Source organism: Myzus persicae, unplaced genomic scaffold (assembly GCF_001856785.1).
Source record: "Myzus persicae strain clone G006 unplaced genomic scaffold, MPER_G0061.0, whole genome shotgun sequence".
Lineage (NCBI taxonomy): Eukaryota > Metazoa > Arthropoda > Insecta > Hemiptera > Aphididae > Myzus > Myzus persicae.
In genome coordinates, this window is record NW_019104184.1 from 77786 (window position 1) to 105710 (window position 27925).

General features: G+C 27.7%; 5 protein-coding genes across 8 annotated transcripts; 2 read left to right on the forward strand and 3 right to left on the reverse strand.

Annotated features, from left to right (window-relative positions):
• Positions 1 to 343: 343 nt before the first annotated feature.
• LOC111039718 lies at positions 344 to 4006 on the reverse strand. The gene is made up of 7 exons (XM_022323314.1): positions 3778 to 4006; positions 2763 to 2950; positions 2399 to 2603; positions 2139 to 2334; positions 1361 to 1570; positions 1172 to 1297; positions 344 to 553 (listed from the first exon to the last, which is right to left on the reverse strand). Exons 1-7 carry the CDS (start codon positions 3830 to 3832, stop codon positions 430 to 432), a joined length of 1104 nt encoding a protein of 367 aa, XP_022179006.1. The 5' UTR covers positions 3833 to 4006; the 3' UTR covers positions 344 to 429.
• A 2144-nt stretch (positions 4007 to 6150) lies between these two features.
• On the reverse strand, positions 6151 to 18314 carry LOC111039719. Of its 3 annotated transcripts, none has more exons than XM_022323315.1 (6): positions 18071 to 18314; positions 9156 to 9243; positions 8279 to 8515; positions 7948 to 8122; positions 7781 to 7875; positions 6151 to 6601 (listed from the first exon to the last, which is right to left on the reverse strand). In XM_022323315.1, the coding sequence occupies exons 1-6, from the start codon at positions 18134 to 18136 to the stop codon at positions 6387 to 6389; spliced, it is 876 nt and encodes a 291-aa protein (XP_022179007.1). In that variant the 5' UTR covers positions 18137 to 18314; the 3' UTR covers positions 6151 to 6386. The 3 variants fall into 3 exon arrangements, with proteins under 3 accessions (XP_022179007.1, XP_022179009.1, XP_022179008.1); XM_022323317.1 differs by lacking the exon at positions 18071 to 18314 and adding an exon at positions 10114 to 10237; XM_022323316.1 differs by lacking the exon at positions 18071 to 18314 and adding an exon at positions 9375 to 9928.
• On the forward strand, positions 10431 to 14805 carry LOC111039716 (arginine/serine-rich protein PNISR-like). 2 transcript variants are annotated; one of them, XM_022323311.1, is made up of 11 exons: positions 10860 to 11039; positions 11104 to 11307; positions 11364 to 11584; positions 11646 to 11760; positions 12472 to 12626; positions 12697 to 12864; positions 12987 to 13089; positions 13236 to 13280; positions 13519 to 13625; positions 13715 to 13892; positions 14220 to 14805. In XM_022323311.1, exons 1-11 carry the CDS (start codon positions 10946 to 10948, stop codon positions 14726 to 14728), a joined length of 1899 nt encoding a protein of 632 aa, XP_022179003.1. In that variant the 5' UTR covers positions 10860 to 10945; the 3' UTR covers positions 14729 to 14805. The 2 variants fall into 2 exon arrangements, with proteins under 2 accessions (XP_022179004.1, XP_022179003.1); XM_022323312.1 differs by lacking the exon at positions 13236 to 13280 and having other exon boundaries at positions 10431 to 11039.
• Positions 18315 to 18883: 569 nt separating the features above from the next.
• LOC111039717 (cleavage stimulation factor subunit 2 tau variant-like) lies at positions 18884 to 23162 on the reverse strand. Its single transcript, XM_022323313.1, has 9 exons — positions 22426 to 23162; positions 22279 to 22357; positions 22055 to 22224; positions 21830 to 21978; positions 21662 to 21769; positions 21001 to 21091; positions 20731 to 20875; positions 20433 to 20664; positions 18884 to 20365 (listed from the first exon to the last, which is right to left on the reverse strand). The coding sequence occupies exons 1-9, from the start codon at positions 22469 to 22471 to the stop codon at positions 20240 to 20242; spliced, it is 1146 nt and encodes a 381-aa protein (XP_022179005.1). The 5' UTR covers positions 22472 to 23162; the 3' UTR covers positions 18884 to 20239.
• Positions 23163 to 23696: 534 nt separating this feature from the next.
• On the forward strand, positions 23697 to 27331 carry LOC111039721 (pterin-4-alpha-carbinolamine dehydratase). Its single transcript, XM_022323318.1, has 3 exons — positions 23697 to 24149; positions 26779 to 26901; positions 26969 to 27331. The coding sequence occupies exons 1-3, from the start codon at positions 24066 to 24068 to the stop codon at positions 27155 to 27157; spliced, it is 396 nt and encodes a 131-aa protein (XP_022179010.1). The 5' UTR covers positions 23697 to 24065; the 3' UTR covers positions 27158 to 27331.
• Positions 27332 to 27925: the final 594 nt, after the last annotated feature.

Genomic DNA, 27925 nt, shown 5'->3' on the forward strand with positions numbered 1-27925 from the left:
TTAAATGCAACAAATAATAAACTCAAGCCAAAATCACATATATTATGTAACATATTATATTTCATCTTACACAATGCAATATGCACAAAAACACAAGGTGATGCACATGCACAAACTAGGATGAAAACACAGATCATGATGAGCACCTTCTTATTCCTAATACTAGGGTTAAACCAATTTTATAGAATTTGATTAACTGTTTTTTTTCTTTTTATACATACACCTGTGTATTACACAGGTAGTATTATAGTAAATTAAAACCTATATAATTTGTTTATAAATAAATTATGTTTGATAGATTGGATAATAGGATATGGTAAAATCTTGATACTAAATTCAAAAAATTAAAAATAGTTATCTTTATTAAAAAGATATTAACACTTGCCAATAATAAACAAGTTTAAATTTTAAGTCAAATTTAGTCGGTTATTAACGACTTTTTTTTGATAGTTTTTGAAATGTAGGTAGACTTGCTAATGGCATTTTCATTGTGCACTTGGTTGGGTCATCTTTCAGTAGTGATGCCCCTACTACCTTCATCAACAATATCAATCTAAAATAATTTTAACTATGATTAATAAAAAAAAATTATTAAATGACACAAAAAAAAATCTGTAAATAATATGTACAAAAATATAATCTTAAGAAGATGTCACACACGCATGTGTTGTCTCCATCTAACACGTACGACATAGCAAAATTTTCATTTACTAGTTTCAACAGAATGCTGTAAATTTTGATATTAGAGTTAATTGACCTATAATCAAACTTTTAAGTAAGAAAATTATCTATGTTCTCTCGTTGGTTTTTTACGATATTTTAATTTTTAAGTCAGTTATGAGTATGTAAAGTAATAATATTTGAAAATGCTCATAATTCACTTAAAAATTGAAATATCGTACGATAACCAACAAGAGAACAGAGGTATTAGGTTCTGGCCTAAAAATGTGATAATAGGTCAATTCACTCTAATATCAAAACTTACAGCATGCTATTGAAACTATTGAACAAAAATTTGCTATGTCTTATGTGTGTAAAACGTCTTCTTAAATATATAACTTAACTGGAAGTACAAAAAATAAACTGTTATCAGCTAAAATATTTTGCACTTCCAAAAACACATACATCATACTACATACGACATACATGTAATATTATAATGTGAAATTACCTCTTTTGACTACTTGATGGGAGAAATGGTGATATCCAACTTAAGTCAAATGTATACATGTTGATTAACATCATAATTATAATTATATGGCATACAGCTTTATCCTTCATCTTGGATGTTAAGTCTCTAAAAAATTAAAATACATACAACTAAATTAAATGTATTAATTATTTTGAATATTGTTTTTACCTTCCCGTTACACTGTATTCAACAAAATTATCCAACACCTTAAAATTTATTACTTCAGAATTTGGATAAATTTCAATGTTTTTAAAATTTAAGTCAGATGATTTTGTTTTCAATAATTCAATCAGTCCATCAGCAAAGGAAAGTAAGCAGATATTCTGAACAGTTTTATGAGATAGTCGGTTCAAAATTGTTATGAAAAATGGTGATAAACTGCAAATTAAATACATCATTTAAAATAATAGACCCAAGCCACAAAAATGTACTTGGTGATAATAAAAACAAGACAAAAACATGCATTAAAATAAAAGCTAAATTTATTTGTATGTCTACATAAAACTCATTTACCAGCTACACTTCTTCAATAATTAAAACTGAAATATTATTCAAACAAAGATGTTGGAGCTGATGAGCTATGTTACATGTATCACTAATACATAACATTATTTAACTAATTTAACATTTTGAATAGTTGTATTTTTACTCATTATTCATTAATCATTAATAATATGCAACTGATCCACAACATAGTTAATATGGTCTATGAAAAAAAAAATGAGAATGTCTAATCTATAACATATTTTCTCACTCACTTGAAATGTAAAAATTACATAAATTTAAAATAAACATAATCATTTAAATGCCTGATTACCATTAAAAAATTATTGAATTAATATTTTAAGACTATGGTAACGTTGTATTAAATTTTTAATTCTTGTAAAATGATTTAAATTAATTTCCTTGAACTTAAATAAATAATTTAATTTTCAGAGTAACTTACTCTTGATTGTCAGAAGAAATTGGTAACATGCTTATCACTTCTTTTGCATAATCTGTCATTAAATCTATTTCATTTTCAAGTAACAATGTAGAAACTGGATAAACTGTTTCTAATTTATTAGAGAAACGGTTACATCCCTGTGGTAAATATATTAAAAATTCACTAGTCTTAGAAAATGATGATTCCAAAACATCAGCTATAAAAGAAAAAATAATAAGATGATACACTAAATAGGCAATTATATCAAAATCTACACATACAAGAACAAGAAATATTATTGAAGACATCTGTTGGAACATCAACAGCATTGTTAACTCTAGACCTTGAAATACGTGTTGACTTTTTAGTACCAAATACTAAGTTAAACTCTTGATTTTTATCAGTCAATGCCTCGTCTTCAAACGTTTTCATTTTAAAGTAATCTGGCTTTTTAAGATATGTCACTTTGGCACCATAAACTGAAACCTAGATAATACAACAAAACTCTAGTTTCTACACTTGTTGCAGTAAACAATTATATTTAAAGAACAAAAATAGATAACAAAATAAATTGTACATTTGAATAATGAAAAAAAATGTTTAACTAATAGTCATAACTTAAGCATTTATAGCTATTCAGCCTACCTGATTTGTTTTTTTATTTCTCAAAATTAAGTATTTTTTTCCGTTTTCCTTTCTACTAGGATCTTCTTCTTCGACTGTACCACCGTGTTGATTGAATATTTTTAATACAGGTCTATTAGATGTATTCTCAATTGCCATGCCACAATCTAAAGATGCTGTTGAATTCAGATGACCCACTTCTGTAATGGCTACAAAATAAAACACAAAACTTTCAACATATAACTCAACATTTCATTAGGATCGAACATAAGTGTTGGAATAGGGTTGCCATACGTCCCGGAAAACCGGAACTGTCACCAGTTTTTGACTTTGAGTCCCGGTGTCCCGAAAAATGTTTTCAGGACGCCTAAATGTCCCGGTTTTAGGAAAAAATTAAAATAATTGAAATCAATAGTCAACATTTTAATGTTAAAGATAACGAATAATTGATAAATCCTATAGGCTAAATAAAATAATAATATCGGGAATATTCAAGGACAACAAGCAAGCCATGTGCGCTATGCACTGTGCAGTTTACATGTTTTATTTTTATATTTTATCGATAATCGATACGGCCATACGGGTGATACACAGACAGACTAATGTCTTTTACATCATTAGAACGTAGGTCGTAGGCTGTAACCTAGATTGTTCGTTTTTATTGTTTTATTCGTTATTGTAATATTATGGCACAAAAAGAAAATGTCACTTTCGTGACGAGTTTTCTATTACTTGGAGTTTTATAAAAAAAAAGGTAGAAATTAATTTGAAGCATATTGCACTTTTTGCAAGTTATTTTCAAGTTGCCTACGGTGGAAAATCTGACATAGTCGATTATATTAAATGTAACAAACATACTTTATTTACTATTTTTCTGTCTGTCCCGGTTTTACTTGACTAAATTATGGCAACCCTATGTTGGAATTCTATACACTTGGACAATGTGTTGTACATGAGTAGGTTATAGAAAATAATTAGAACCATCGTATCATAGAAAAATTATTCAATGACATAAAGTAGAGATCTGTGGACTCACCGATAACTGGTGGTACGCTTGGATCAGCGTAAACGTGTTCCACGACACCGTCCATGGTGCAGAGGCGTGATTGTAGTTTCCGTACGCCGACGAACTTACTAATTGCAGACTAACGGGTCTCAATTACTCTCGTCGAAAATATTATTTTAATTGCCTACATAAAAGTAGTAGGCACAATGATTGAATGCTTCACGTTCGCACTTGGCTGTATCGTGATTCGTGTCTCGTGAGCATTAAGCAGTTTATCACGCGGCAGTCGTCTTGAATTCTTGATGTCTTATCATTGCTTACGAACTTGTATCATCGAGCCAGTGAGGAGATAATGAACCTTATCAGTTGTTGTAAAATAACATCGACGCTGCGGTCTACGGCCGCTGTCGATAGGATCCATTTAATTTTTTAATTCTATCATTTCCATCTACAGCAGTGCTGCGGTCTAAGATATATCTTAAAATATCTAGTCTGTAGCCAGGGGAGGGTCCAGGGGGGCCCTAGGGGCCGCGATCCCTCCCAAGCCAGTATTTCTAAAAAAAATGTATATTGTTGAAAACAAAATTACAAAGAAGTATAATAATAGGTATCTCAATCTTATCTGAAAACTATGACTGGGCTTAGGCCTTCCAAGTCTCTGGAGCCGCCCCTGTCCGTGGCCGACGATGAGTGTCGAGTGCCGACTGCAATGACTATTGAGTAAGAAGTAAGAACATTACAAGTGACTGGCCCATACATAGTTAATATATTACTGTTATATTCATCTATGGACTGACCACTACAGCATTGGCAAGTTTTTGACAGAATAAAAATTTTTTACCGACATTCATTTTAAAAAAACTTAATAAATCTAAAATTTCATATATTTAAAAATAGCTCAATATGAGTATTTATTTAGGAAATCTGATGGTGTAAAAAAAAATTCAAATATAACCATTCAGTGAACATTTCATGTAGGTATCTACAGTGGATTGGATAGTTGACAAGAGACGATAGTGTAATAAATATTGCTTATTGCTGGGTAGTATAGATAGCGACATAGTATACAAAAAAAACATTTGAAACTGTTATTAAACGATTTAATAATTTGGTGGTTAGATATGTTACAATGCGTACAGTGGCCGGTCAATGTGGTCCTGCCCGGGCAATGTATACCACAAATTTTTTTTTAACCAACTAATATTAATTTTTTATTATTATTACCTATCTAATATCTATAGTATTGATTTTTTTTTTAACAATCATTATTAATTTTATTTATGTATCATAATACTATAATCTATGAATTTTTTGAAACACTATAAACTTATTTTTGTTACTTATCGTACAGCCTATTTAACAACCAAATGTAGGAAAGCAGATAGGCTATGTAATTCCAAGTGCCATGCTTCAAAATCTTGTTCAAATAAATAGGTAATAATAAAATTATAATTTATGATAAAAATAAAATAATGATACTTGTTAATTTTTTTTTGTTATTCCATCCAAAATATTTGTAATATTATGGTACATAAATAAAATTAATAATGATTGTTCTTAAAAAAAATCAATACTATAAATAGTTAATGATTATAATTTATAATAGTAATAAAAAATAATATTAGTCGGTTAAAAAAAATGTGTGGTTTACATTGACCAGGCAATGTTTACATCGCCTGTAACAGATATACATTTATAACATAATTTTCACTCTCCAAATATTACTACTACCCATAGCCACAGGCTACAGTTGCACTACATCAGATATTCCAATTGGAGATAAAAATTTCCTACATCAATATTTTTTTCTCAAAATTGTATTTTATGTAATAAATAATTACAGCATTATTTCTGCAGACTACAAAATTCTTAGTATCTACTTGTACAGCATAACTATTTAATATTTACAAAGACTTCTATTTTAGTAGTAAATTGTATGCGAATGACTTCAACTATGTTTGGGTAACTACCAATACTTGTTTCCCTAAAACGTTAAAGAACACCCCTTAGAAAACTGCATTTTTATATAAATTTTGAAAGAGAAACTATAACTACTATATTAAGGTAAAAATTATGAGTGACACAGACTTCATATTTTTAAATGTTTGACCTGTTTTTTTTTCTATAGATAATTAGCTTCTGATGAAATCATGAAACTATATATTTTTATAGAATTGGAAAGGCAACTACAGCAAAATAATATTTTCAAGTATTAACTGTTAAGTGTAAATTGTAATATTAGTATCAAACGTTATACCTATAAATTACCATGAGTATGTGAAAAAAAGACAATATCTCAGAAAATACATCCACATCATTTAGCAACTCTGAAGATTCAACAAAGTCAATAATCAAATTAATCATTTCAAAATTAATAAATAAATTATAATACTCATCAACGTATAAGCTTAATAGTCGCTTTATGTAAGCGTATGTAATGTAAGTATATTTTTTTGATAATCCCAATGACTTATGCTACTAACTGCTGCCGAGGATTAATAATAAATAATAAAAAACATTTGTTAATCTCATTTATTAATATTCATAAAAAATTTTAAAAAACATTCCCACAAATACAAATAATTTATATGTTTATGAGTCTGTCCATATTATATTATATAAATGCTAGTTATAGCACATCACTCTGAATCCTGAGCAGCAGTTACAACAGATGCTATAAACTGACTTTGTAACATTTTTCGCTTTTTTATAGGCAAGTCTTTCATCAATGCCATTAAGTAGTTTCCAAAAGCAGCATCAAAATCACGTTGGTCCTCGTTTAGTTCTGCTGATAATACAGGGCTTGGCATTTTATGCTCATTTAGCAAGTGTCGTCGGGAGTTGTGATTATTTTCTAGAAAGGTACAATTGTAATTATTAGACTATTATACTTGTATATACTAATATTTATAATATACAATAATGCACAGTTATGTTAACTGTTGGGTGATATTTAAATTTATAGGCCCATGTAAACCTTTTTTTAGTGTTAACTATTCCAGGTATAATGGGTTTTCATCAGTGAAAAAAATAAAATAAAATTCAATTCATGTAAACTCCGTCAGTAAAGAAAATCAAACAACAATGTAAAATTAATAAAATATACCAATTATTATTTTTTTAAGTCATAATTTTTATAATAATAATTGTCTTCATTAAATAATAGTTATGTATCCGTAAAAATAAAAATAATAATAAAGGGGGGCGGAGTCGGATAATGAGTCGGTTGCAATGCGTACCGTCGCCGGTTCAAATTCGGTCGCGGGCGGCACTTCTCTCCGGGTAGTCACGGTGTCCGGAGAGAGAGGCCGCCCTCCCCCAACCAGGCATGGCAAAAACCTACGGGTGCCCACTAGAAATTCTACCAAACAAACACATACGTGTTCCATAACCCTATAGTTAGGTTAGGCTAACCTACAGTTCCAAAACCCTACAGGGACAACCTACAGCTAATGGCCTCAGTTGTTGAAGCTTAAATAAATAAAAATTAATAATAATAATAATTATTATTTGAACAAATTATATAAATTATTGTAATGTGTATTATCATAAATGATTATAATAATCATAAAATATGAACCTAGGTATGTTATGTTATAATATTTTTAACTGTGAACAAAAATGTGTGATACACTGTGTAGATATTCTAACTTCTAAGTCTAATATAAATCTATTGTACCAACTATTTATAGCGTTCTCTAACACTATCAATTTATTTAATTTTTGGTTGAAATATATTATAAGTTTTACATAAGCAAATCCTTAGCACTGACAGCGTTTCCATATACCATTACAAGTAAGAATATAAGACTGACAGAGTTTACAATCGCTCAATATTCATATATAGATATCAAAATTAAACTGAAATATAAAACACTAATTAAACTAATTTATGAGTGAAAATATTATTTATAAATAAATAAAGAGTAAAAATACTATTTATAAATAAATAAAGAGTAAAAATATCACAAGTAGGTGTAATATACACAACAGAAAATAAATATTTAAGTCATACTACTTCAAATGTGCATACTTTCTTTTCTTTTTTGCTCCCTAGCGATAGCTATACTTTGAGAAAAGTCTTCAGAATAAGTGTTGTTTAAACTTGAATTTAAAATACTAGTAGTCCTGCAAGTATTTGGATTAAAAATGTTAGGTATTTAGTACTTATTTAAAGGTTTTAAGAAATGGAATAGCTACTTTTTGTCAGGACATGTTATAACTTCTTCCAGGAACGACAGATGACTGTAATGCAACCACTTTGTTCTTCTACCTTTTCTAGTATTTTCACTTTTTTTTGGTTTTTGTCTTTCACGTACATATTTTTCTTTTAGGTACTTCCATTTCTTTTTTAATTCATCAATGGTAATCAGACCTTTAACATTACAAACCATTAACCAATTATATACAGTACTTAATATCACACATTGTTTGGTATTAATAGTATAATATAATATGTGAATGCATTATGTGACCGTTCATTTATTTAATTTGTATAAAGGTATATTAAAATTGTAGCATATATCCTTACCATTTAGTTCAGCATAAACTTCATTCCATAGTATGTTTTTAATAGCTTCAGATCTTTCTGTTAAGATCATTCTATGATCAAACAATGGAGGACGGACCTTAATAGCGCTTATTAAGCTAGAAGTTAAATCAAACTCAATTTCCCTATTTTTTACTTTATCTCCAACATCATCATCACTTGATAACAGCGATACTTTATTTTCAATGCTCACTGCCGGTAAAATTTTCCTAAATTTTTCTAAGAAAATATAAGTTAAAATATATAATTGAATCTTATTTTAAAATGTTCATTGCATAATTAATATCTTAGTAGTTGGTTTAAAAGCTTGCTTTCATAATACCATTGTTCAGTGATTAAGTTAAGTATATAGTTAAGTTAAGGTTGTACATGCAATATACCTATAGTCATTGATGAAATATACTTAAATTGTATATTTTATCAATACTATATTTAACATTTATTAAAATTAGGATGACCGAACTAAGACACTAACTATAAGCATAGGACAATATATCAGTGTTCGAAACGCTCATTAAAAAAATGAATATGTTCACCAGGTTGATAGTTTAAGTTTTTAATTTTTTTATAATGAGAATTATTATAAGAAAATATTATTACACAATGTAATTATTCAATATATTTTAAACATGTATTTAATAAATGATAAATAAATTGAGCGTCTTAAAAATAGTTCAAATTCATTAAAATATAAACATACTTCAAGTCAATTTTAAAAAAAATAGTGACGCTTGCGTATCATTCACTAAATACAAACATGAACATGTAAACGTGGGTTCATGAACGACATTTTTTCCAAACACTGCAATATATTGCCTAAATTATACCAATAAAGAATTTGAAATAATTATATATTTACTAGGCGCGACAACAGTAACAGTCACTGGCAAACATTGATGGTCTGATTTAGCAGGATAATAGGCTGAACAGTTCACACATTTTTCAACCTGAAATAAATAGCATTAGCATAACATATAAGTGTATAGGCAGGTTAAGGATACATAATATTATAACAAATTTATATTTTATAAATTATTATTATTCAAGTATTTGAAAATTAGGTAATAGTAGTAGTTACCTGTACACGTGTAAATGGAGTCATTTTAGATACGTACTTAATAATTTATATCATATTATAAAATAAAAATATGAATACACCTAATGTATAGTAAAAATGTGTTGTATCATTTTGTAGAAAATATAATAATGTAGTGTATACTACACAACTGTTACACTGCAATAATGCTAATGCACAGTGTAAATGTGGAATAAAAACAAATACCAATCAAGTTACTAATATGTAATATTTAAAACTAAAATATATCGAAAGTTCTAAAATTGAAGTTTGAATTTTATCATGAACCAATAATTGAACCTTAGCAACCGCACGGGACACGGAGAAAAATGAAATAAAATCCTATTTGGTGTCCGGTGGTATCATTTGTTAACACGGCACACCGTGAGAAAAAATCGATTTTTCGGAGAATTTCAGACGGTCCGTTTGTTGTAAACAGTGATCACGAACAAACATTTGTTGTTAACGCTATGAGCCTAAACCATGGTTAAGTCTGTTCACGAAGTAAGCCGCGTACTATCACGGACCACAAATTTCTATACAGTACCTTAAAATGTATTAAGTAAATTATTATTTATTATTTTTAAAATTTAATTTAATATAGACGTCATATTCGGTGTCACGAACCTATCATGGACTTATCACGGACTACGGACGACCAATGGTATGTCTAGTTTGTATGTTTTGTTTGTTATTACAACATTTATAATAATAATATTACTATACAGCGCCAGGCCCTTACGATATCCATCCTTCTGTTCAAACAAATCAAAGCATAAAAAATATTATTTATTATTCCTCATACTATATAGTACGGTAAAACGTTGGCAAGAATCTGATTTCCTGTCCTTTAGGTACCCTCTATGATACCTAGATGACCTGGTATATCTTATTATCAAAATGGATTATAGACGAGACCGAGATTTTTGTACCACACTACCGTGGTACGTCGGCATTTTCTTATCGAATTTGATAATGCGTGTGCCGTACTGGCGTCTGACTACCGTAGTGCCGTAAATCGTAATCCGCAAGCCTCACTGCCCTCATTGAAGTGTTTCTCACTATCTTACTTAGTGTTCGATTCGAGACTACGTTTACATTATTTGTTCGTTAAAGACGAATGATAATTAGTCTTTTGAGTTTATTGTTTAATGTTAAATGTTGAGTGTTGACTACTAATCACTCTATAATTTACTATATGACTGCAATTCGCAACTCAGTACTCTGTATTAACGCTGTCGTTCGTTTACCGACCAAACCGATTGAAACTAAAGTTAAAATTGTCGGACGTAATTCTAATACGAATTTGGAAACAATGCTGTGCCACATCACACGTTCGGCGGTGTGACATCGTTGACGTAATTGACAGTCCTAGGCGCCTTTTTTGACTTAGTGAGACGTTGAAATTGTTTTTGACGTCATAACATTAAGCTCGTATGTAATAGTTACTCGTGTTTAAAATATGTCATTTGACATTAGGTGTACTGGTTTGAGACTTCATGAACTATAAATCCCTTGACTTTGAGATTAGATATTAACAAAGTTATCTTGATTCAATCGCATTTGAGGTGGTTATGTGGTCGGATCCATCGTCAACAAACATGGCTTATGGAAATCAATGGATGAATATGAATCCTGCTATGTATAAAAACATGACAAATGAACAAGGTATGCATACACGGTGAAATGCATGTTGTAAAGATTATATTTAAGACAAATGTATATCTTCTAGTGGACTGGGCGAGTTTGGCTCAACAATGGATCAAAATGAAAGAAACTCCACCCACAATGCCCCCTGGACAACAAGTTAGGATTCCGACTTCTGAACACACTTTGCCTAGCCTGCATGTACTACCTCAGAATCCTTCAAACGTAGCAGCAGCAGCAGCAACAAATAAAACATTTAGTGATCATAATATTGCCAGTCCAGTTACACGTTTGTAGATAACCAATAACTAACGTGAACAACTTCTGTAAACATTTTTTTAACAGGAAATAATATTGAAAAACCTAGTGCTTGGAATACGTGGACTTGGCAGCAACAACAACAATGGAATTGGAATTGGGCATCTTCTTCAACAACTCAACCAACTAAAGCACCTATTATGGATTCAGTTAATCCACTTAGACCCCCTTTCATTACACCTCCTATATTATCTGAACCACCTCCATCTTTCCCTATGATGACACCAAACAAACCATTTCTACCCAATGTAAGGTTTTGTAATTTTAAATATTAAATAATTTTTTATTATTCATCCTTTTTTTTTTTAGAATTATTGGGCAGGACCCAATACTAGTGTTCCTCCGCCTACTGAACCAGATCAATGGAGTAAACTTAATATGATTCCCAATGTAGATGATAGAACTCAAGATCCATCATTTATGGGTATGTATCAATTTGTATTATTCTCAGTGTTTGTGATTTTTATGTATAAAATGGTATACCTATACATTTCTTGTACAACACTTAGTTAAAATATACATAAACATTTTTTTCTTTGAAATTTAAAATTCAATATTTTGAATAAGTACCTAACATGTTGGTTTTAATTTTTAACTAATTTGATTTTATTACATCCACTTTATTTATAACTTTTTTGTGTATGTACCTAATATATAGTTTTTAATTATGTATTAAGCTATTGAAGTGTTCACTGTTAACATAAACTTCAGTTCAACTACAAAATACCTTTTTAAAAAAAACAATAATAAATAAATCACTACATTGTCAAAAACAATCCCAGCTAGACACATCTATAATATTTCTTTAATAAATAAATTACTAAAACGAATCACTTATTGGTCTTGAGCAATTTATATTTAATTTTAATTTTAATAAAGATCAACTTATAAATAAATATATGATAAAATGTCTGTGTTTATCACTTATCAATATAAATTTATTATACCTAATAGTTGCTGTCCAATGCAGCAATAATAAAAACATATAAATACTTTTATACTTTTAACATATTGTATGTACTTTACTGTATTTTAATATGTTCCAGCTCTGAATTTTTTCTACTCCTAAATTAATATTGCAATGTAGTCTCTTTTTCTTTTATTATAATAATATTTTTGGCTTGTAATTTATCAGATGCAGCAAAACGAAAGCAATTACCTGCTTGGATTCGTGAGGGACTAGAAAAAATGGAAAGAGAAAAACGAAGAAAAATTGAGCAAGAACAGTCTTTTAGCGAACCTGATTATTCTAGTTACACAAATGAAAATGTTACTCAAGAAGTGCCCAATGTAAACATTTTTTTTTATTTTTCACGTTTTTAATATTAAAATATGTTTTAATAATTAATAATTTTCTTAGTCACCCAATAATTTTGACCATGAAGCGCAAATGGTTGATGTTGATGATATTGAACCGGTTTCTTCTGATTATATAAATGATACTGAACCCAGGAAAACTGAGTATGTGAAAAATGACCCAACACCTCTCATTCCACGTAAGACTAAAGCTCAAATCTGGGAAGATACGGTAATACAGTTTTTAACATTTACTAGTATTTACAATAAATAGAACTAATTAAGTGTTCTATTGTTTCTGATATTTGTATTTTAAAATATAATAGTAATTGTATTTGAATGAAATTATTTCAGATGTTAAGTCTACGGAAAATTCTAACAAAATTGTTAATGGATGTTACTAATGATATGATGTTAAATATAGTTAAAGATGTGCTGAAAACTACTTCACAAACAGGTAATATTTATTAATAATTATAACTCTACACAAAGTAGTTTCATAGCGTAAGTAAATTAGTAATTAAATGTATGAAAAAAATTTATTTATTTTATATTTTTAATTTCTTTTTAAAATGTATTATTATCAAAATTACAATGTAACAGATATTCAAGGGAATCAAAACCAAACATCATTAGCTGGTAAGCTGGGTAAGTTTTTGAAATTATTATATAACAATAATATGCAATTCATTAATGTGGTAATTCCATTACTTGAATTTGCATTGAGATACATATTGTGAAGCTATAGACAATCATCAATAAATCAAATAAATAATTAAATATTATTTTTTTATACTTTTTATTTTGTTTTATGTTATGCATCATCTACAAATAAATTTTCCTTTTGTGTATGTTAATTTGCAATAAATAATAACTTTTTCTAAAGGGCTTGGAGTTTATGGTTCAGAATCTGGATCATCTGATGAAAGTGATGGAGAACAGAAAATATATGGTCATAGACAATTAAAACCTGATTCTGATGAAGCTATTCAAGTAAATTATATTTTTACTTCAATTGATTAAATTAATTTATAATCACCAAATGTAATTTTTTAAATATTTATAATTGATAATATTTTTAGGAAAGAATATTGAAACGTCAACGTGAGTTCAGTTATATTGAAGCAAGAATACTCATAGAATTGGATCAGCTAGAAGACCGAGAAAAACTTGTGAGATCTAAATTTGATAATAGTATCAAACTCAGTGGGGATACTAATGATAATGGTAGTCAGGTAGTGGAAAACATTCAGACAAAAGGTAAAATTATATTTTACTAATTTTATGAAAACCATTGTGTACATTGAACGTGTTTGTAGTTTAATATTCAATAATCTCAAAGTAAAAAATAATTGAATATCAATTAATAATATTTAAAATATACAATATAATATATTTGATTACTATTTAGTAATTGCTTGTATTAGGAATTTTTTTTAAAACTTTAATAATAAGTATAAATTATTACAAGTACATAATATATAATATGCTAATAAAAATATTCATAAAATATTAACATTGTATTTATAGAATTGAATTCATTATTCTTAAAATAATGATGAGAAAATTTACAATCTTGAATTTCAGGGCGTACTGAGGATGAAGGATCAAGCCAGAAGATGGTCAAGGGACATGATAAAATCAAAAAAGAATTATCTAATGATTTGAATATAAAAAATGGACAAAAAAAAAAGAAATCTAAATCCAAAAGATCATCAAGTTCTTATTCATCAAGCAGTAGTAGTGTTAGTAAGAAGAGCGATAGTACTAATTATAAAAACAGAAATAAGAAAAGCGATAAAATTAAATCAAAATCTTCAAACAGCAAAACTAAAGCAGAAAAGAAAAAGCGAAGATCGCGTTCTAGAAATAGAAGTAGATCTCATTCAATATCAAAGAGTAGTAGGTCGCATTCAAGATATAGGAGTAGGTCACATTCAAGACATTACGATAGAAGATCTCCACATAATTTTAGATCAAGAAGAAGTCGATCGCCGGTATCACGTCACTCATATTCCAGAAAGCACAAAACGAAACGAAATAGTTCTTCTAGTTCAAATGAATCGAAAAGTAAAAAACAACGTTACAGACGATAATATTCTGGTCAAGTATAATTTAAAAGGTTAAAATTCTTAATAATTATTTTATTTATACTGACTTATTAAATTAATTATATTTTAGCATTATTTTTTTTATAATATTTATAATATTTATAATATTAGGTTCAGCTTTAAATAAATTAAACAGTTCAATTAGGCCAAAAATAATAAATTTTTAATTATTTAATAATGACTGCCAATTAACTTTTTATTAGAAATTTATAATTTTATCTCAATTATTAAAACAAATAAAATTTTGTACATTCATAATATTATATGTTTTACTTATAAATAATAGATCTGTAGACTGTTATTTATTTATTTAAAATTAGTAGTTACTATTAGTATTGAGCACTTAAATATTATTCAACTCCAAGCTCATGTTCATAAACTAATTCAATCTTTCCTCACAGAACTTGAAAATGTAATTTTTTCCAAAATTGGTATTTCTTATTCAGTTCCTAATGAATTTGTCCCTCTTTGTTTCATGTATTTCAGAAGCAAAAAAGTAAAAAAAATTGGTTGTTTATTGTCCAAATATTTTATTTTCATTTTTAATCATTTTATTATTGAGTTCATACAAATAATAAAATATTAGAAGAAAAATCTAAAAATAGTCTAGTAAAGGCCACTGTCAAAAATTAATATGGCACTCAATAGGTTAACAAATTGGACTTAAAATATTTGTATGTATTGACAATGACATATTCATGTTAAAGTCTCTATTAGAGTACTTCTTAGTCGCTACAAGTATTTTTTAAACATATTGAGTTTTAACATTGACAGCTCATAGGAGTTCAAGGTTTAATCGATGTGCATTATAAAAACAAATAAAATATTATTAGGATCAATTGATAATTTAACATAAAATATACAAAAGAGGAAAAAGGCTATTGTTAATAACAGTTACAAGCAAATAACCAATAATCAAGTTAACTGTTATAACGAGACATCAGCACTCAGAACCCACATATTTGTCTCATTTGACACTTCTTACTACTTAGTCATTTATCAAATCAATAAAATTATCGAGTTGTCTCCATCCTACAAACGTATATGTCATTGTGTCGTATAACTACAACAGAAACATTTTTTGGGCTGAAATGCAGTGTCGGTCTGGCTAATTATAGGAGGCCCTGGCATCATCAGGCCTCTTTACAAAAAAAAAAGGTTTTTAACCCAGGTTATTTTTTTTTTATCTGCAATTAAATCATTAATTCAGAACTTTACTGGAGTCTCAATCTCATAAACATATACAATGGTATTAATTATTAGATAGAATTAGTTTGTGTTAGATGTATTCAATATACATAATATAATGTATGGGTACAGCCTTAATAAAATATAACTTCAAAGTTTTTGGCAAGTGTTTCGGGAAAAAATATAATAATATACTTTTTGATAATTATATAAATCGATTGACTTTTAAAGTAAACTTTCTGATTTAACTAGATAGTTTTAATTCATATTGACTTTGTAACTTAATTAGTTGAATTTAATGTGTAAAATAATCTAATCGAACTCATTTATAACATTAAGTAACTAATTATTATTTTTTCGTTCCAAAAATCCAAATGTTTCTCAAAACTGCTGAACGCCAAATATTAGTAGGTATCCATGAAATAATTTATTATCAATGAATATTGTGTATTTTCAATTTTATGATAAAAACATGATTCTAGTCATTTCATTTCTTATTAATTATTTATATTAGTTACAATTCACCTATTTCTTGTACAACATGTTAACCAACGCCTATAATTATAATGGCCGATAGATATACATATTACACTAATACAATATCATACTGTATGTATATTCCTTATTTTGTTATACATTCAGTGTTCAATTGTCTGATATTCCTATTTGTTTCCAAGTTATAGGAGTTATTAGTATTAGTGCCTACCTACTTAAAAGTTGGGACATTTGATCAAATTATCAGTTAGGTCACCAATAATTTAAGTTAGATACCGAAACACCAAGCAATTAACTTATGTAATACTTAACATACTTTGAACAAACAGATTTTAAATTTATATTTTTTATAAAAACTAACCTCTAACTTTTACTCTAACAAACACTATTTCCACCAAACTAGCTTTGAACTAACAGTGTTAGAAATTAAGAAAATTTCAGAAACTAACTTATATTTTAATTTAGTTAGGTTTTGTTTTGAAGTAATTTAACTTTAACCAGTTGAAAAAATTACTAGCTTACCCAGCTTTTGCACGGTCATATTGATTATCATATTGAACAATATTATAAAAACAAAAAAAATTAATAATACATACAATTGCATGCAATGAGTAGGTACCTACCTATTTTTCTATATTGCCCATTGAATTATCATGAGTTATCAAATTGTGGGAACCATGCAATTTTAAAATATTACTATGCTGTATTTAAAAAAAAACATAAGTTGCTTTCATTCATTCAAAATTCAATCGATTTCAAAATTGTTTTTGTTCTCTATACCTATTACAAATTACTCAACAAAACGCTATTTCAGAATTTGTTCTTAAACCATGATGAAACTATAAAATATTACAACTTAAAAATTCTATTAGATATTCACTATCCTTATGTCAACATTTACACTAATGTATCCAACAGCCACAAAAATCAACGGCTATGTTTTACGTTTGTTAGATGGTCAGATGGATTCATACATACCGGTAATCTTATTTAGTAAACTAAATCTTTTTTAAACTAAACAACCATCATAATTTTTACATTCCTGCCCTCAATGTATGATTGTTATGATGTTATTGAATACATATTATGTTATAGTTTTTTTATTTTGTTTATGGGAGCAGTAATAGTTTATAAAAGAATTGGTTTAAAATCACTTACAAGAAACATCTATGATTATTGAATCAAGTTGTAGAATTCATTATAAAACTATTCTCTACTCAAAAAACGTATTAATTTTTTTATACAGGTAAATTTATAGACTAATTGTTATTAATCACTAAAGTTATCACTGTTTACAAACATTACTCGTGAGCGTTAAATATAGACTTAGTTATAATTATGGAAGTCTCCAGAAACATGGTTGGGGGGGGGCTAAGTCATCATTTTCAAAAAACTTGATATTATAATGTTTTTAGAATAATACAATTATTTTGGAAATGTGGGCTTGGCATGCAGCCCCTGGTTACTATATAGAGGTATGTATATGTAATATGACGTATATACTATATAGTGAAAATGTATCAAACTTGTAACAACATATTAATATCACAAATTATATAATCTGTGTTAATATGTTGAAACCATGCACATGTTTTTCAAGGTTGAAATATTTTAAAATGAAATAAATTTAAAAAATATATTTACCATAGAACTTGATGAATTGAACCTGGTATGAAGTGGTCGGTCAACATACTTTGGGCTATCCATCATATAGGTTAACTTTAAACTTTTAAAAGGTTTTATTTAAATAATGAACTTTAGATTAGTCTTATTAAATTTGATTTAAATTAATTTAACGTTTTCTAACTCCGGGGCAGTATCATCATCATGTCATCATGATAAACAATTTGCTATGTAAGTGAAAACCACAAATTAAGATATATATATCTTAATTCGTAGTGAAAACGATCTTTTAACACAATTCTTATCAATACTTATCATTTTGTTTTGTACGCAATAATGACTTTTTTTTTGTTAGTAAGTGATAATAAGTAAAACCATGAAAAATGTTCATACTCATAATAATAAATTTGTTATTAATACAAATTAAGTATTCAATAAATAAATAAGCTGATACAAATCATGTATACAATAAATAAATAAGCTGATACAAATCATGTATACAATAAATAAATAAGCTGATACAAATCATGTAATGGTGTATAACGATAAGTTGAAAATGGGGTTCCTAGATTACGCATGATGAAAAAATTTTGTCCAGTCGGAAAAAATTCGCCTCCTACTGAATTTTTCTACACACTATGTTTACCTTCCCAATGAACATACTTAAAGGCCTGACCTAACTTCTGTGCTTATCCCCCATCCCTCGTAAAGAGGTGAAATTTACCACTATTTTTCTTATACGTAACTCGTTAACTGTTGAACTCACAACAAAAAAGGATAGGATAAAAATCAAAGATCATACAATTTTCTATGGGAATATACAATTATAATTACTTAAATTTTCACGTGGTAGCTTTAAGTACAATTTATTTTTTCAGTCAAAATTCAGTTACACACCAAAATGGCCTATAAGAAATATGACAGCCTTACATTTTTACATATTATACCATGTATGATTATTGATTATATTAACAATTAACCTTAAAAATAATAGGATATTTACTATACAATATTAATCAATGGTTTTAAATACTAAAAATCATTTTTTTTCAACTAATTTAACAGTATGAAAAAACTTAAATAACAATGTCTGTATCATAAATTAGGAATTTTACAGTTGATGATTAGTTGTATTACATTAAATGATTATTTAATTCAAGATTTTACAAAGGTATTAAATTGGTGACATATTAGTTGCTTCATAGGTCTGGCAAAATAAAATATTAACCGGATCACTATGTACAGATTGCAGAACCAATTATTACCATAAACAAAAATTGATCATTTCACTCGCATTACTAGTATTTAAAACAAACAAATTGTATCAAAATAGGAGTGTTTTGATTTACCAACTACTATAAAAAAAGTACAACAATGTATGAATATAAATCATGACATTTTAACATTTGAATCACTAAAGACAACACATTTTTATGTAGGTTTCAAATAATAAATACAAAAATTAATATAATGAAGATAAAAGTAAAAATATAAAATACCCAATCAATGACAAAATAAGTGTTCAGTAAACAAGCTTTTACGCAGGGCGCAAAAATTATTGTTAGATAGTACCTAAACAACATTTTTTGTTTCAAAATTTAAATAATATTTATGTTATAAATATTAATATATGATTAAAATATTAAAAATATAATTATAAAATGAAATAAAATTGCTAGTTTTACTCATGGAGCGATGAGTAATTGCAAATGAACCTCACCAACAAAAATACAAATTACGATTTATGTGTAATATAGATTAAATTAAAAAAAAAGAAATATTTTTTTTTTAATATTTACTTTCACAAATAAATCCTATAATTTGATTGGATATGGCGTGGTGTGACTTGGTGGCGTATTGAAATTGAATGCAGCCCTTAATTTTGGTCAGTAAAAATTGAGATCCGCATTTGCATACCCTACAAAATGGCAAATAAAGCCCCTGCACAGGTACGAACATAATTTACTTGAATTTGAAATTACCGAATATCTGAATATTTCATACTCGTATACAACAATTACATTTTTATGCAATATATTCAAAATTTAATTTTAAACTAAAACAATTTATTATAATTACTATTTTGAATACATTTATATAGTTTTAGCATAACTATTAATTACCATAAATTTAAATAGTATAACTGTTAATAAAAACAATTTATAAAAACATAAATAAAAAAAATGAGATTTAATCTTTGTTTTTAGAAGAATTAGAAATTTTTTCTTTCAGTTGAAGTATACTTTGGCGCTGTTCTTGGGGCAACATTGCAATCTGTGCATCAGTTAACTTAAGTACTTGCATTATCAGAGCAGCCTAAAAAAATATCAATTATGTTAAACTTATAAGTGTCATAATAATATTAGGTTCAAAATTGTTATACCTTTTCAGAATCAGTTGTTTTAACTGTTTGATTAGATGCTTGTTGAGCTTGAGGTTGAGAAGACTGAATAATTCTTGGAGGTACCTTTTGTTCTGGTACTATTGGTTGTTGTACAATCAATGGAGGCGGCATTGTCATAAAATTATTATTAGCTCTGAGATCTCTAAACATATCTCCAAATGATCGATTATCTAAGTCAATTGCTGGTGCCCGTGGATAATCTCTTGGAGCCCTTAAATAATATAATATTGTTAAAATAATTAGTTATTAGAATATACATTATTTTAATATTACTTACATAAATGACTGAGGAAGTTCAGTATTGGACAACAATGGTGGTGGCGGAGGGAGGAACGGCATTTGATTTGGTGGTGGTGGCTGTCTTAAATCTTGGCTTGTGCTCTGCCCGCGAAACATATTATTATGCTGCCAATCCATGCTATCTAAAAAATTTTTAGTGTTCCAAAATGATTTATTTATATTAGTGTAACACTTTTATTTTAACCAGATTAAGAAAGAGGTGAAATCATTGGAATTAAGTTTTCATAAAAAATTTTATACTGCATACCATCATTAGAAGTTTGATGAACTGGCGGAGCTCTAGAAGTTGTTGAGCTGTGTAGTGATGGTGGAACTTTATGTGCAGGATGCAACATAGTCTATGAAATAATCATAATATCACTTAAATGTTTTAGTTACAATATAAGCCTACTTACTATATGTTTATTATATTTTATAAAAGCAAATTTTTATTATTATGATTTGGTTATACATAATTAAATAATTTATCATGTATTACATATATTGAAATAAATGTATAAAATAACTAATAATTTTAGAAAATTGTATTCAACAGTTATTTAATTATGATTGTTAGTTAATCAATTTAAGAAATATAATTAATAAATTATAATTATAGATAGCAAATAATAGTATTATTCAGTGATCAAAATTATTTTTTCACATTATGTACATATGCAAATTATAATAACAGATAACAAATAATAGTTTCATTAAATATTGATTGACACTAACAATAATTTAAACTAGTTCCATTGATTATAAAAACTATAGATTGCTCACTAAGCAATGTATCTTATAACCTGGCTTCCCAGTCAGTTCTGAATAACAGCACCAGGATCGTTAGTAAATTCAACGCACGGATTTTATACTACTGTGAGTCAATAGTATTTATAATCAATACTAGTACATAACTTATTTATAATTACTTTAGCAATTTCTGGATCCACAATTTTCATTATAACTTGTGCTTGCAGTAATGCATAACCGAGTTGAGGATTCTGGAGCAACATATTTCTAGCTTCTACAGGATTGTTCTAAACATTAAATTCGGTTATTATAAATTAAATATTTAATGATTTGTTTATAAATATTACTTGAATACATTCTTTCATTTGTTTCATAAGTTCATACAGTTGTTCTGGTGGTAAAGTCGAAACCACGTTGTTTATTATCTCTGGTGCTTTTTCTGCATTAACTGCATCACCATAATGACTTTCAGAAGTAGGCATTCCCATCATTAATGCTATAATATATGTGTATTTAAAATAAGTTTTTTTATATATAAAATCATAGGATATAAGATAATCATTAAAATTTACATTGCATTTCTAGTCTGGATTTCTCTGTACAAGCATTATCAACACGTAGCGTACGACCTCCAATTTCATAACCATTGAGATTACGCATGGCACTAAGTGCAGTCTCTTGATCTTTATATTCACAAAAACCATAACCCTTAGGTTTACCAGTTTCTCTGTCATACACCAATCTACAAGAAACAAAGTTTTAAATTTTGATAAAAACTGATTTATACATTACTCACTTGAATGATATAACCGGTCCTACTTCATTAAATATATCTTTTAGTTTTTCCTCAGTTGCCTCATATGGAATATTTCCAACTAAAATTTTAAAAAGTTATTATTTTAGATTATTAATATGTCTATGGAAAACTGTTTAATAAACATACCAAAAACACTTCTCATAGACTTGTCTAAAATGTTTTGTTCAGTCATTTTATTAGTATAGAAATAAGGTGATATTTATGATTACTAATAAAAGTTGTATTATGATTGCTGAAAAGCAATATAGACGAATTTTAAAATAAACACGTATATTGTGATGATAATTTAATTTAGAGTCGAAAATAGGTATTTAATTAATAACCGTTAGGTGGGCAAACACTGCTGTAATGAATTCCAAATGTACCTAGCAGTTAACTAGTTTCAAATGCACTACAAACAAAGGAGAAATCATTAAATCAATACGAACAACTGTACACAATAGGAATACTCTTTGCAAAAAAAATAAACAGATAAATTCGATTCCGATTTTTTAATTGATATCAATTGATGAACCGTGGATGCCGGACCATAACACGTTTATGATAGTACAATTCCGATTCTACAGGGTAGCCATACAGGTAGAATTCCTGGTAGAATTATCTCATGGTATCTCGCCGAATTCGTGAATAATTGGAATTGCATATTAATTTTGTTAAACGATTTGTGTAAAAACATATTAATGCCTAATTATTTTAATATTTATGTACGATTGTATTATATTATGCTCCCGTAACCAGGTTAGTTGGACATCGTTTGAATTCAAAGCGATGGTAATTCTTGTAAAAATAATATATTATATGATTTTATCAATTATCAGTAAAAATAATAATGTGTAGCCGTCGTTTTCAAGAGTAAATATTTCATTTTTGTATTACAGTCCAAATATTACGTGGATAATCATTATAAAGACGATAATGACAGTGGCAAATTAATAGCCTCAACCCAAATGTCATCAAATTCAATTTTGTACATAATGTAGTTGTATTAAATATTTTAATTATTGTAAATTATATAACAATATGATGAGTGTGGGGTGTCACTGTACCACGAATTCAGATAATCATATAGGAATAAATAGAGAGCCTCGATAATAAGGCTTAAGATCTAGGTGTATAATAAATATGATGTATAATATGACACGGACCACAGAACTGTAAATACCTACATCGACTATTATAAACGGTTTAATGGTATATAATCATGGACAAATAGGTATAAAGACGGTATATAATTTTAATTCGTGGCGACAGCTACGACAACCTGCTGACTGCTGGCTGACGACAGAACAATATGTCGACGTTACAAGTTACAACTGTTACAAGATGATCCCATTATCATTTATCATCAAGTGCCGGCGTCGATAACGAAAATTGCGGTATCAAATGATAAGTGAAATTGGTGTGAGCCTGTGGGTGTGCGGTGTAGAACCCAATAATAATAACTATAATTAGTAATTACAAGAATTAACTAATAAATAATGACCTTAAAAATATAATTAAAGTGTTTCAAAGTCTCTAGTCAACAGTGACAACTGTCGAACGTTACCAAAGTACCGTGTACTGTGCAAATACATCGAGCCGAGTTGTTTCTCGATAATATCCGCAATTATAAAACAATTAGGCTTGTCTTCAATAGACATTAGGAACGGATAACCTACACCGTTCGGCGTTCTAATCCCGCATATATTAAAATACTGGTATATTGCGTAACGTTATTTTAATAATGCGATAGTCCGTCTACTTTCTCTTTACGACCAGTTCACTAAATGACGACAGTATTCTTCAACAGTACGCTGACGCCTGTACTCCGTTGTGTAATTAAATATTCGACTAAGCGTACGAGGAAAATGGTGAGTTATTAAAGACGATGATCTATGTGGTGTGTAATGTAAACTATATAATAATATCGTAATGTGTATTGATAGTATAGCCAGATCTCTGAACACAGCTATGGTTGACTGTGGCTCGAAAACCGTTGATAATGTTTTCTATTTTGACACAGTCTTTCATGTGTCAATAGTATTTGTAATAATAAATTATTCCTCTACCAGAAAGAAAAACCTTGATAATTTTTAAAAATCCCATAAGGGTTTGGGGCGTGGTCAGTGTCTAGCATCACTTGTGGGCATGTCCACGAGGCCTTAATTTATGGGCAATAATAAAAATAAAAGGGTGGCAGCCCGTCACGCTAAATATGTGAATTTTTTTAATTGGTGGTTTCTTAAAACTTGCTAACCGTTGCCAACTGAGTATTTTACTAACTAATTGGGTATGGTCAACTATCGCAAAATGTATTTTTGGTTTATACACTACATTTATAACATATCAACTGTACTTAAGTGTGTGTGTACATCATTTCTAAGCAATATGGTACTATAAACATACTTTTTTATAAAGACTGCCATTACTTTTGGAGGATTAAAATTATATTAAGTATAGGCATCCATTACAAGCTTATAAAAAATTAAACAATAATTAATAATCCAAATATATATTATTAATAATATTGAAAACCAAATCATGATGTATATTATTGATTTACTGTAGGTACCTACCAGAAATACATATATTTTAGCTATCTCCCAATATGAATCATACCAATGAATGTGGTCTATCGTATTAAAAAGTGCAGTATAGAATAGTCTACCTCCTAAAATTTAGTGATTTAAATATAATTGATTTCTAGAGAAAAAATAGAATTTATTTGATTTTAATTTATTAATAAAAAAAAAAAATGAATGCAATTTTAGAAATAAAAAAAAGCTGTTATGAATCATCCTCAAAACATAATTTTATATCTTTTAAGAACAAATTAAAATTATTATCACTTTTATTTAAGCCTCGCCACCAATACTCAGCTAAGTACCTGTCTAATAAGTCTTCATTTGTTCGACACATTTTCTTTACATTCAATTACTAGTTTTGGTTTTATGGATTATATGCACTGGGAAGTACAAAGATAAAATGATAAAAATACCAATTTGAGAATTTTATCTATAGTAGACCACATGACACATACAATACTAATATTTATAGTTAGGTAAGTAGTACATAAAACAACAGAAGACCGCATATTGGAAGACAGTCTATATTTGTTGTTATTTATTTAGTTAAAATATTAATTATTTATGATAAACCTCATCTAACAATTTAACTCTTTTACAGTCCAAATAAAGTCTATAGTAGTTACCTATTAAAAACCGCAATACAAATTTACTAAGATTTCCTAATCAAACACTTTCATAATTATTGTTGAATGGATTAAATATATTGAACATGTAGACAATTGTTTAATTGTCCTCCATGTAATAAAAATTAAATTTATTATATTTAAAAGAATAAACTTTTTTAATAAACAAGATTCCTTCACATAAGTTGTTCTTATTACAATTTATAAAATATGTAAAAATACGCATGCATAATTTTTTCTTTTAAGCGTTTAAAGTTCAAATTTGTACAAAATCTGTGAAAATCACAAAAATATGTACATAATTACTATATAATTATTTGTATGTTTATGTCGATTTCTGTTAATGAAAAAAAGTATATTTAATGCCACATGCATATTTTAAGAGTGATTGAGTTTAAAATTTTTTGACGATAAATATTTAAACATAAAATAACTAATTCCCCTTAAATGAATTTGAAATTTTATTATTATTAAAATAATATTCATCATAAAAATATTCCACTATCACATAAATTATTATTTTCTACACTTTGTACAATTTTAAAAATCTTAAGACTATTTTTGACCCAAATTTTAAACTATTTACTAGCCTACTTTTTTTTTATCTATTTATACCATGTTATGGTACTTCAATATTGACTTATTAGTTAGTTACAGCTTGTAATATTTTATGAAATATTATAATAACAATACTCACCATAATATATACTATGTGTATTTGTTGTTGACAAAAATTAGTTAAACTACCACATTACTGATATTGATGGTGAAAATATAAATTTTAAATTATAATATATTTTTCACGATCAATGATCATACAATATTAGCTGACACACTGTTTCCATTCAGAATGGATTTTGCATTTATCAGAGCAACTTTCTATGGTTTTTTGTTTTGGTTTTTCCCAATTAATTTGAAAAGTACTGGGAGTTTTTTTTACATTTGATCTACTAAAATTCTCTGACTAAATCTAACTTGCTACCAAAAACCATCCTCAAAGTTAATTATTAAATAATTTTGACTGTTCAAAAGGTTATGACAAAAAAAACATTTAGTGTATAACCAATAAGTACATTCATCAAATCTAAAATATGTGTAAAATATATATATTTTGTTTAAGAATTTAATTTATCATATTTTAATATCTGAAGTATGTGTATGTGAATTATTTTCACCTCCAGCACAGCCTATGGCTTTAGAGGTGATCCAACAAAGTATATTAATTAATTTTCCGGATTGTATATATGTCTTGTTGGAAAATTAATAAAATATTATTATTATTATTTTAGCCGAGTTTATTAACCAAAGAACAGAGGGAAGAATTACTCCAGCCATTACTTTCTAATCAATGGTCATTAGTAAAAGACAGAGATGCCATATACAAGGAATTCTTATTCTCTAACTTTATTGAAGTATGTACATTGTATACTCATTTAATAATTGTATTAATTTCACCTTTTATAATATTTTAATAACTAGGCTTTTGGGTTCATGACTCAAGTAGCATTGAAAAGTGAAAAAATGGATCATCATCCCGAATGGTTTAATGTGTATAACAAAGTGCAAGTTACATTATCCACTCATGACGTTAGTGGTTTGTCTTCAAATGATGTTAATCTTGCCACATTTTTGGACAAAACAGAAAAAAGCATTAAATCATCTTCATAATTTATTTGTAATAAATATAAATTATATGTAGAAAAAGTACAAAATGTGTTATTATTCATTACTATTGTTATTTAGTAAAAAAAACAATTGAAAGGTCCGGTATTAAAACATCTATCTCCACTATATTCAAAACACATGTTTTACATTTTTTAATAAATAGTAATGTTGTCTACATTTTGGTGTGATAACCAATATCTCCTTCTGTTAAATAAGCTAATATCGTAAAAAATGGAAATATCTGGTACACAGTTTGGTGCAGTAATAGCCTGTTCTTCTTGAATTGAACCCTTCAATTTTGCTCAAAATATTTAAAAGATAATTTTATTTGTCATTTTTTTAGTATTCTCTTTAGTATATTTAACTCAATAGTATTAAATGCATGGAAAATTATGTGTTTATAAAACCAATAAATTTAAAATTTAACAATCATGTTAAAATAAATACTGATACAATGCATAAGTATTATTTAATTATTTGTATGACAAAAAAAGAACAGAAAACAAGGCAAGGCACTAAGTTTAATTAGTTATGTCAATAAAACAATAACAATAATGAATAAATACATTTTCTTTGGTATCTTGCTATAATTTTATAGCAATTTTATTTTTAATGAAAACTTAGAAATCGTCTATATAATGTGCAATCCAATTATTTTTATAATATACAAATCACTGGTTAGGTAGGCTAGTTACTGGCTTTTATATGTTTCATCGTAATTAATTTCAAATCTGAATATAATAATGGATGACTTTTTATTAACTTTGTCGT

Excerpts from the sequence above, each read along its gene's own strand:
- LOC111039721 (XM_022323318.1), top strand. The coding sequence starts at position 24,066 with ATGACGACAGTATTCTTCAACAGTACGCTGACGCCTGTACTCCGTTGT. Across the intron at positions 24,150-26,778 it reads CTAAGCGTACGAGGAAAATG|CCGAGTTTATTAACCAAAGA; the intron begins GTGAGTTATTAA and ends TTATTATTTTAG. Across the intron at positions 26,902-26,968 it reads TATTCTCTAACTTTATTGAA|GCTTTTGGGTTCATGACTCA; the intron begins GTATGTACATTG and ends TTTAATAACTAG.
- LOC111039718 (XM_022323314.1), bottom strand. The coding sequence starts at position 3,832 with ATGGACGGTGTCGTGGAACACGTTTACGCTGATCCAAGCGTACCACCA. Across the intron at positions 1,571-2,138 it reads ATTTCTTCTGACAATCAAGA|TTTATCACCATTTTTCATAA; the intron begins GTAAGTTACTCT and ends TTTAATTTGCAG. Across the intron at positions 1,298-1,360 it reads GAATACAGTGTAACGGGAAG|AGACTTAACATCCAAGATGA; the intron begins GTAAAAACAATA and ends TTAATTTTTTAG.
- LOC111039716 (XM_022323311.1), top strand. The coding sequence starts at position 10,946 with ATGTGGTCGGATCCATCGTCAACAAACATGGCTTATGGAAATCAATGG. Across the intron at positions 13,090-13,235 it reads GAAAACTACTTCACAAACAG|ATATTCAAGGGAATCAAAAC; the intron begins GTAATATTTATT and ends ACAATGTAACAG. Across the intron at positions 13,893-14,219 it reads GGAAAACATTCAGACAAAAG|GGCGTACTGAGGATGAAGGA; the intron begins GTAAAATTATAT and ends CTTGAATTTCAG.
- LOC111039717 (XM_022323313.1), bottom strand. The coding sequence starts at position 22,471 with ATGACTGAACAAAACATTTTAGACAAGTCTATGAGAAGTGTTTTTG. Across the intron at positions 21,770-21,829 it reads AAATGAAAGAATGTATTCAA|AACAATCCTGTAGAAGCTAG; the intron begins GTAATATTTATA and ends TTTAATGTTTAG. Across the intron at positions 20,876-21,000 it reads TCATCAAACTTCTAATGATG|ATAGCATGGATTGGCAGCAT; the intron begins GTATGCAGTATA and ends AAAATTTTTTAG.
- LOC111039719 (XM_022323315.1), bottom strand. The coding sequence starts at position 18,136 with ATGATGGATAGCCCAAAGTATGTTGACCGACCACTTCATACCAGGTTC. Across the intron at positions 9,244-18,070 it reads TCAATTCATCAAGTTCTATG|GTTGAAAAATGTGTGAACTG; the intron begins GTAAATATATTT and ends TATTTATTTCAG. Across the intron at positions 8,516-9,155 it reads TGTTACTGTTGTCGCGCCTA|AAAAATTTAGGAAAATTTTA; the intron begins GTAAATATATAA and ends ATATTTTCTTAG.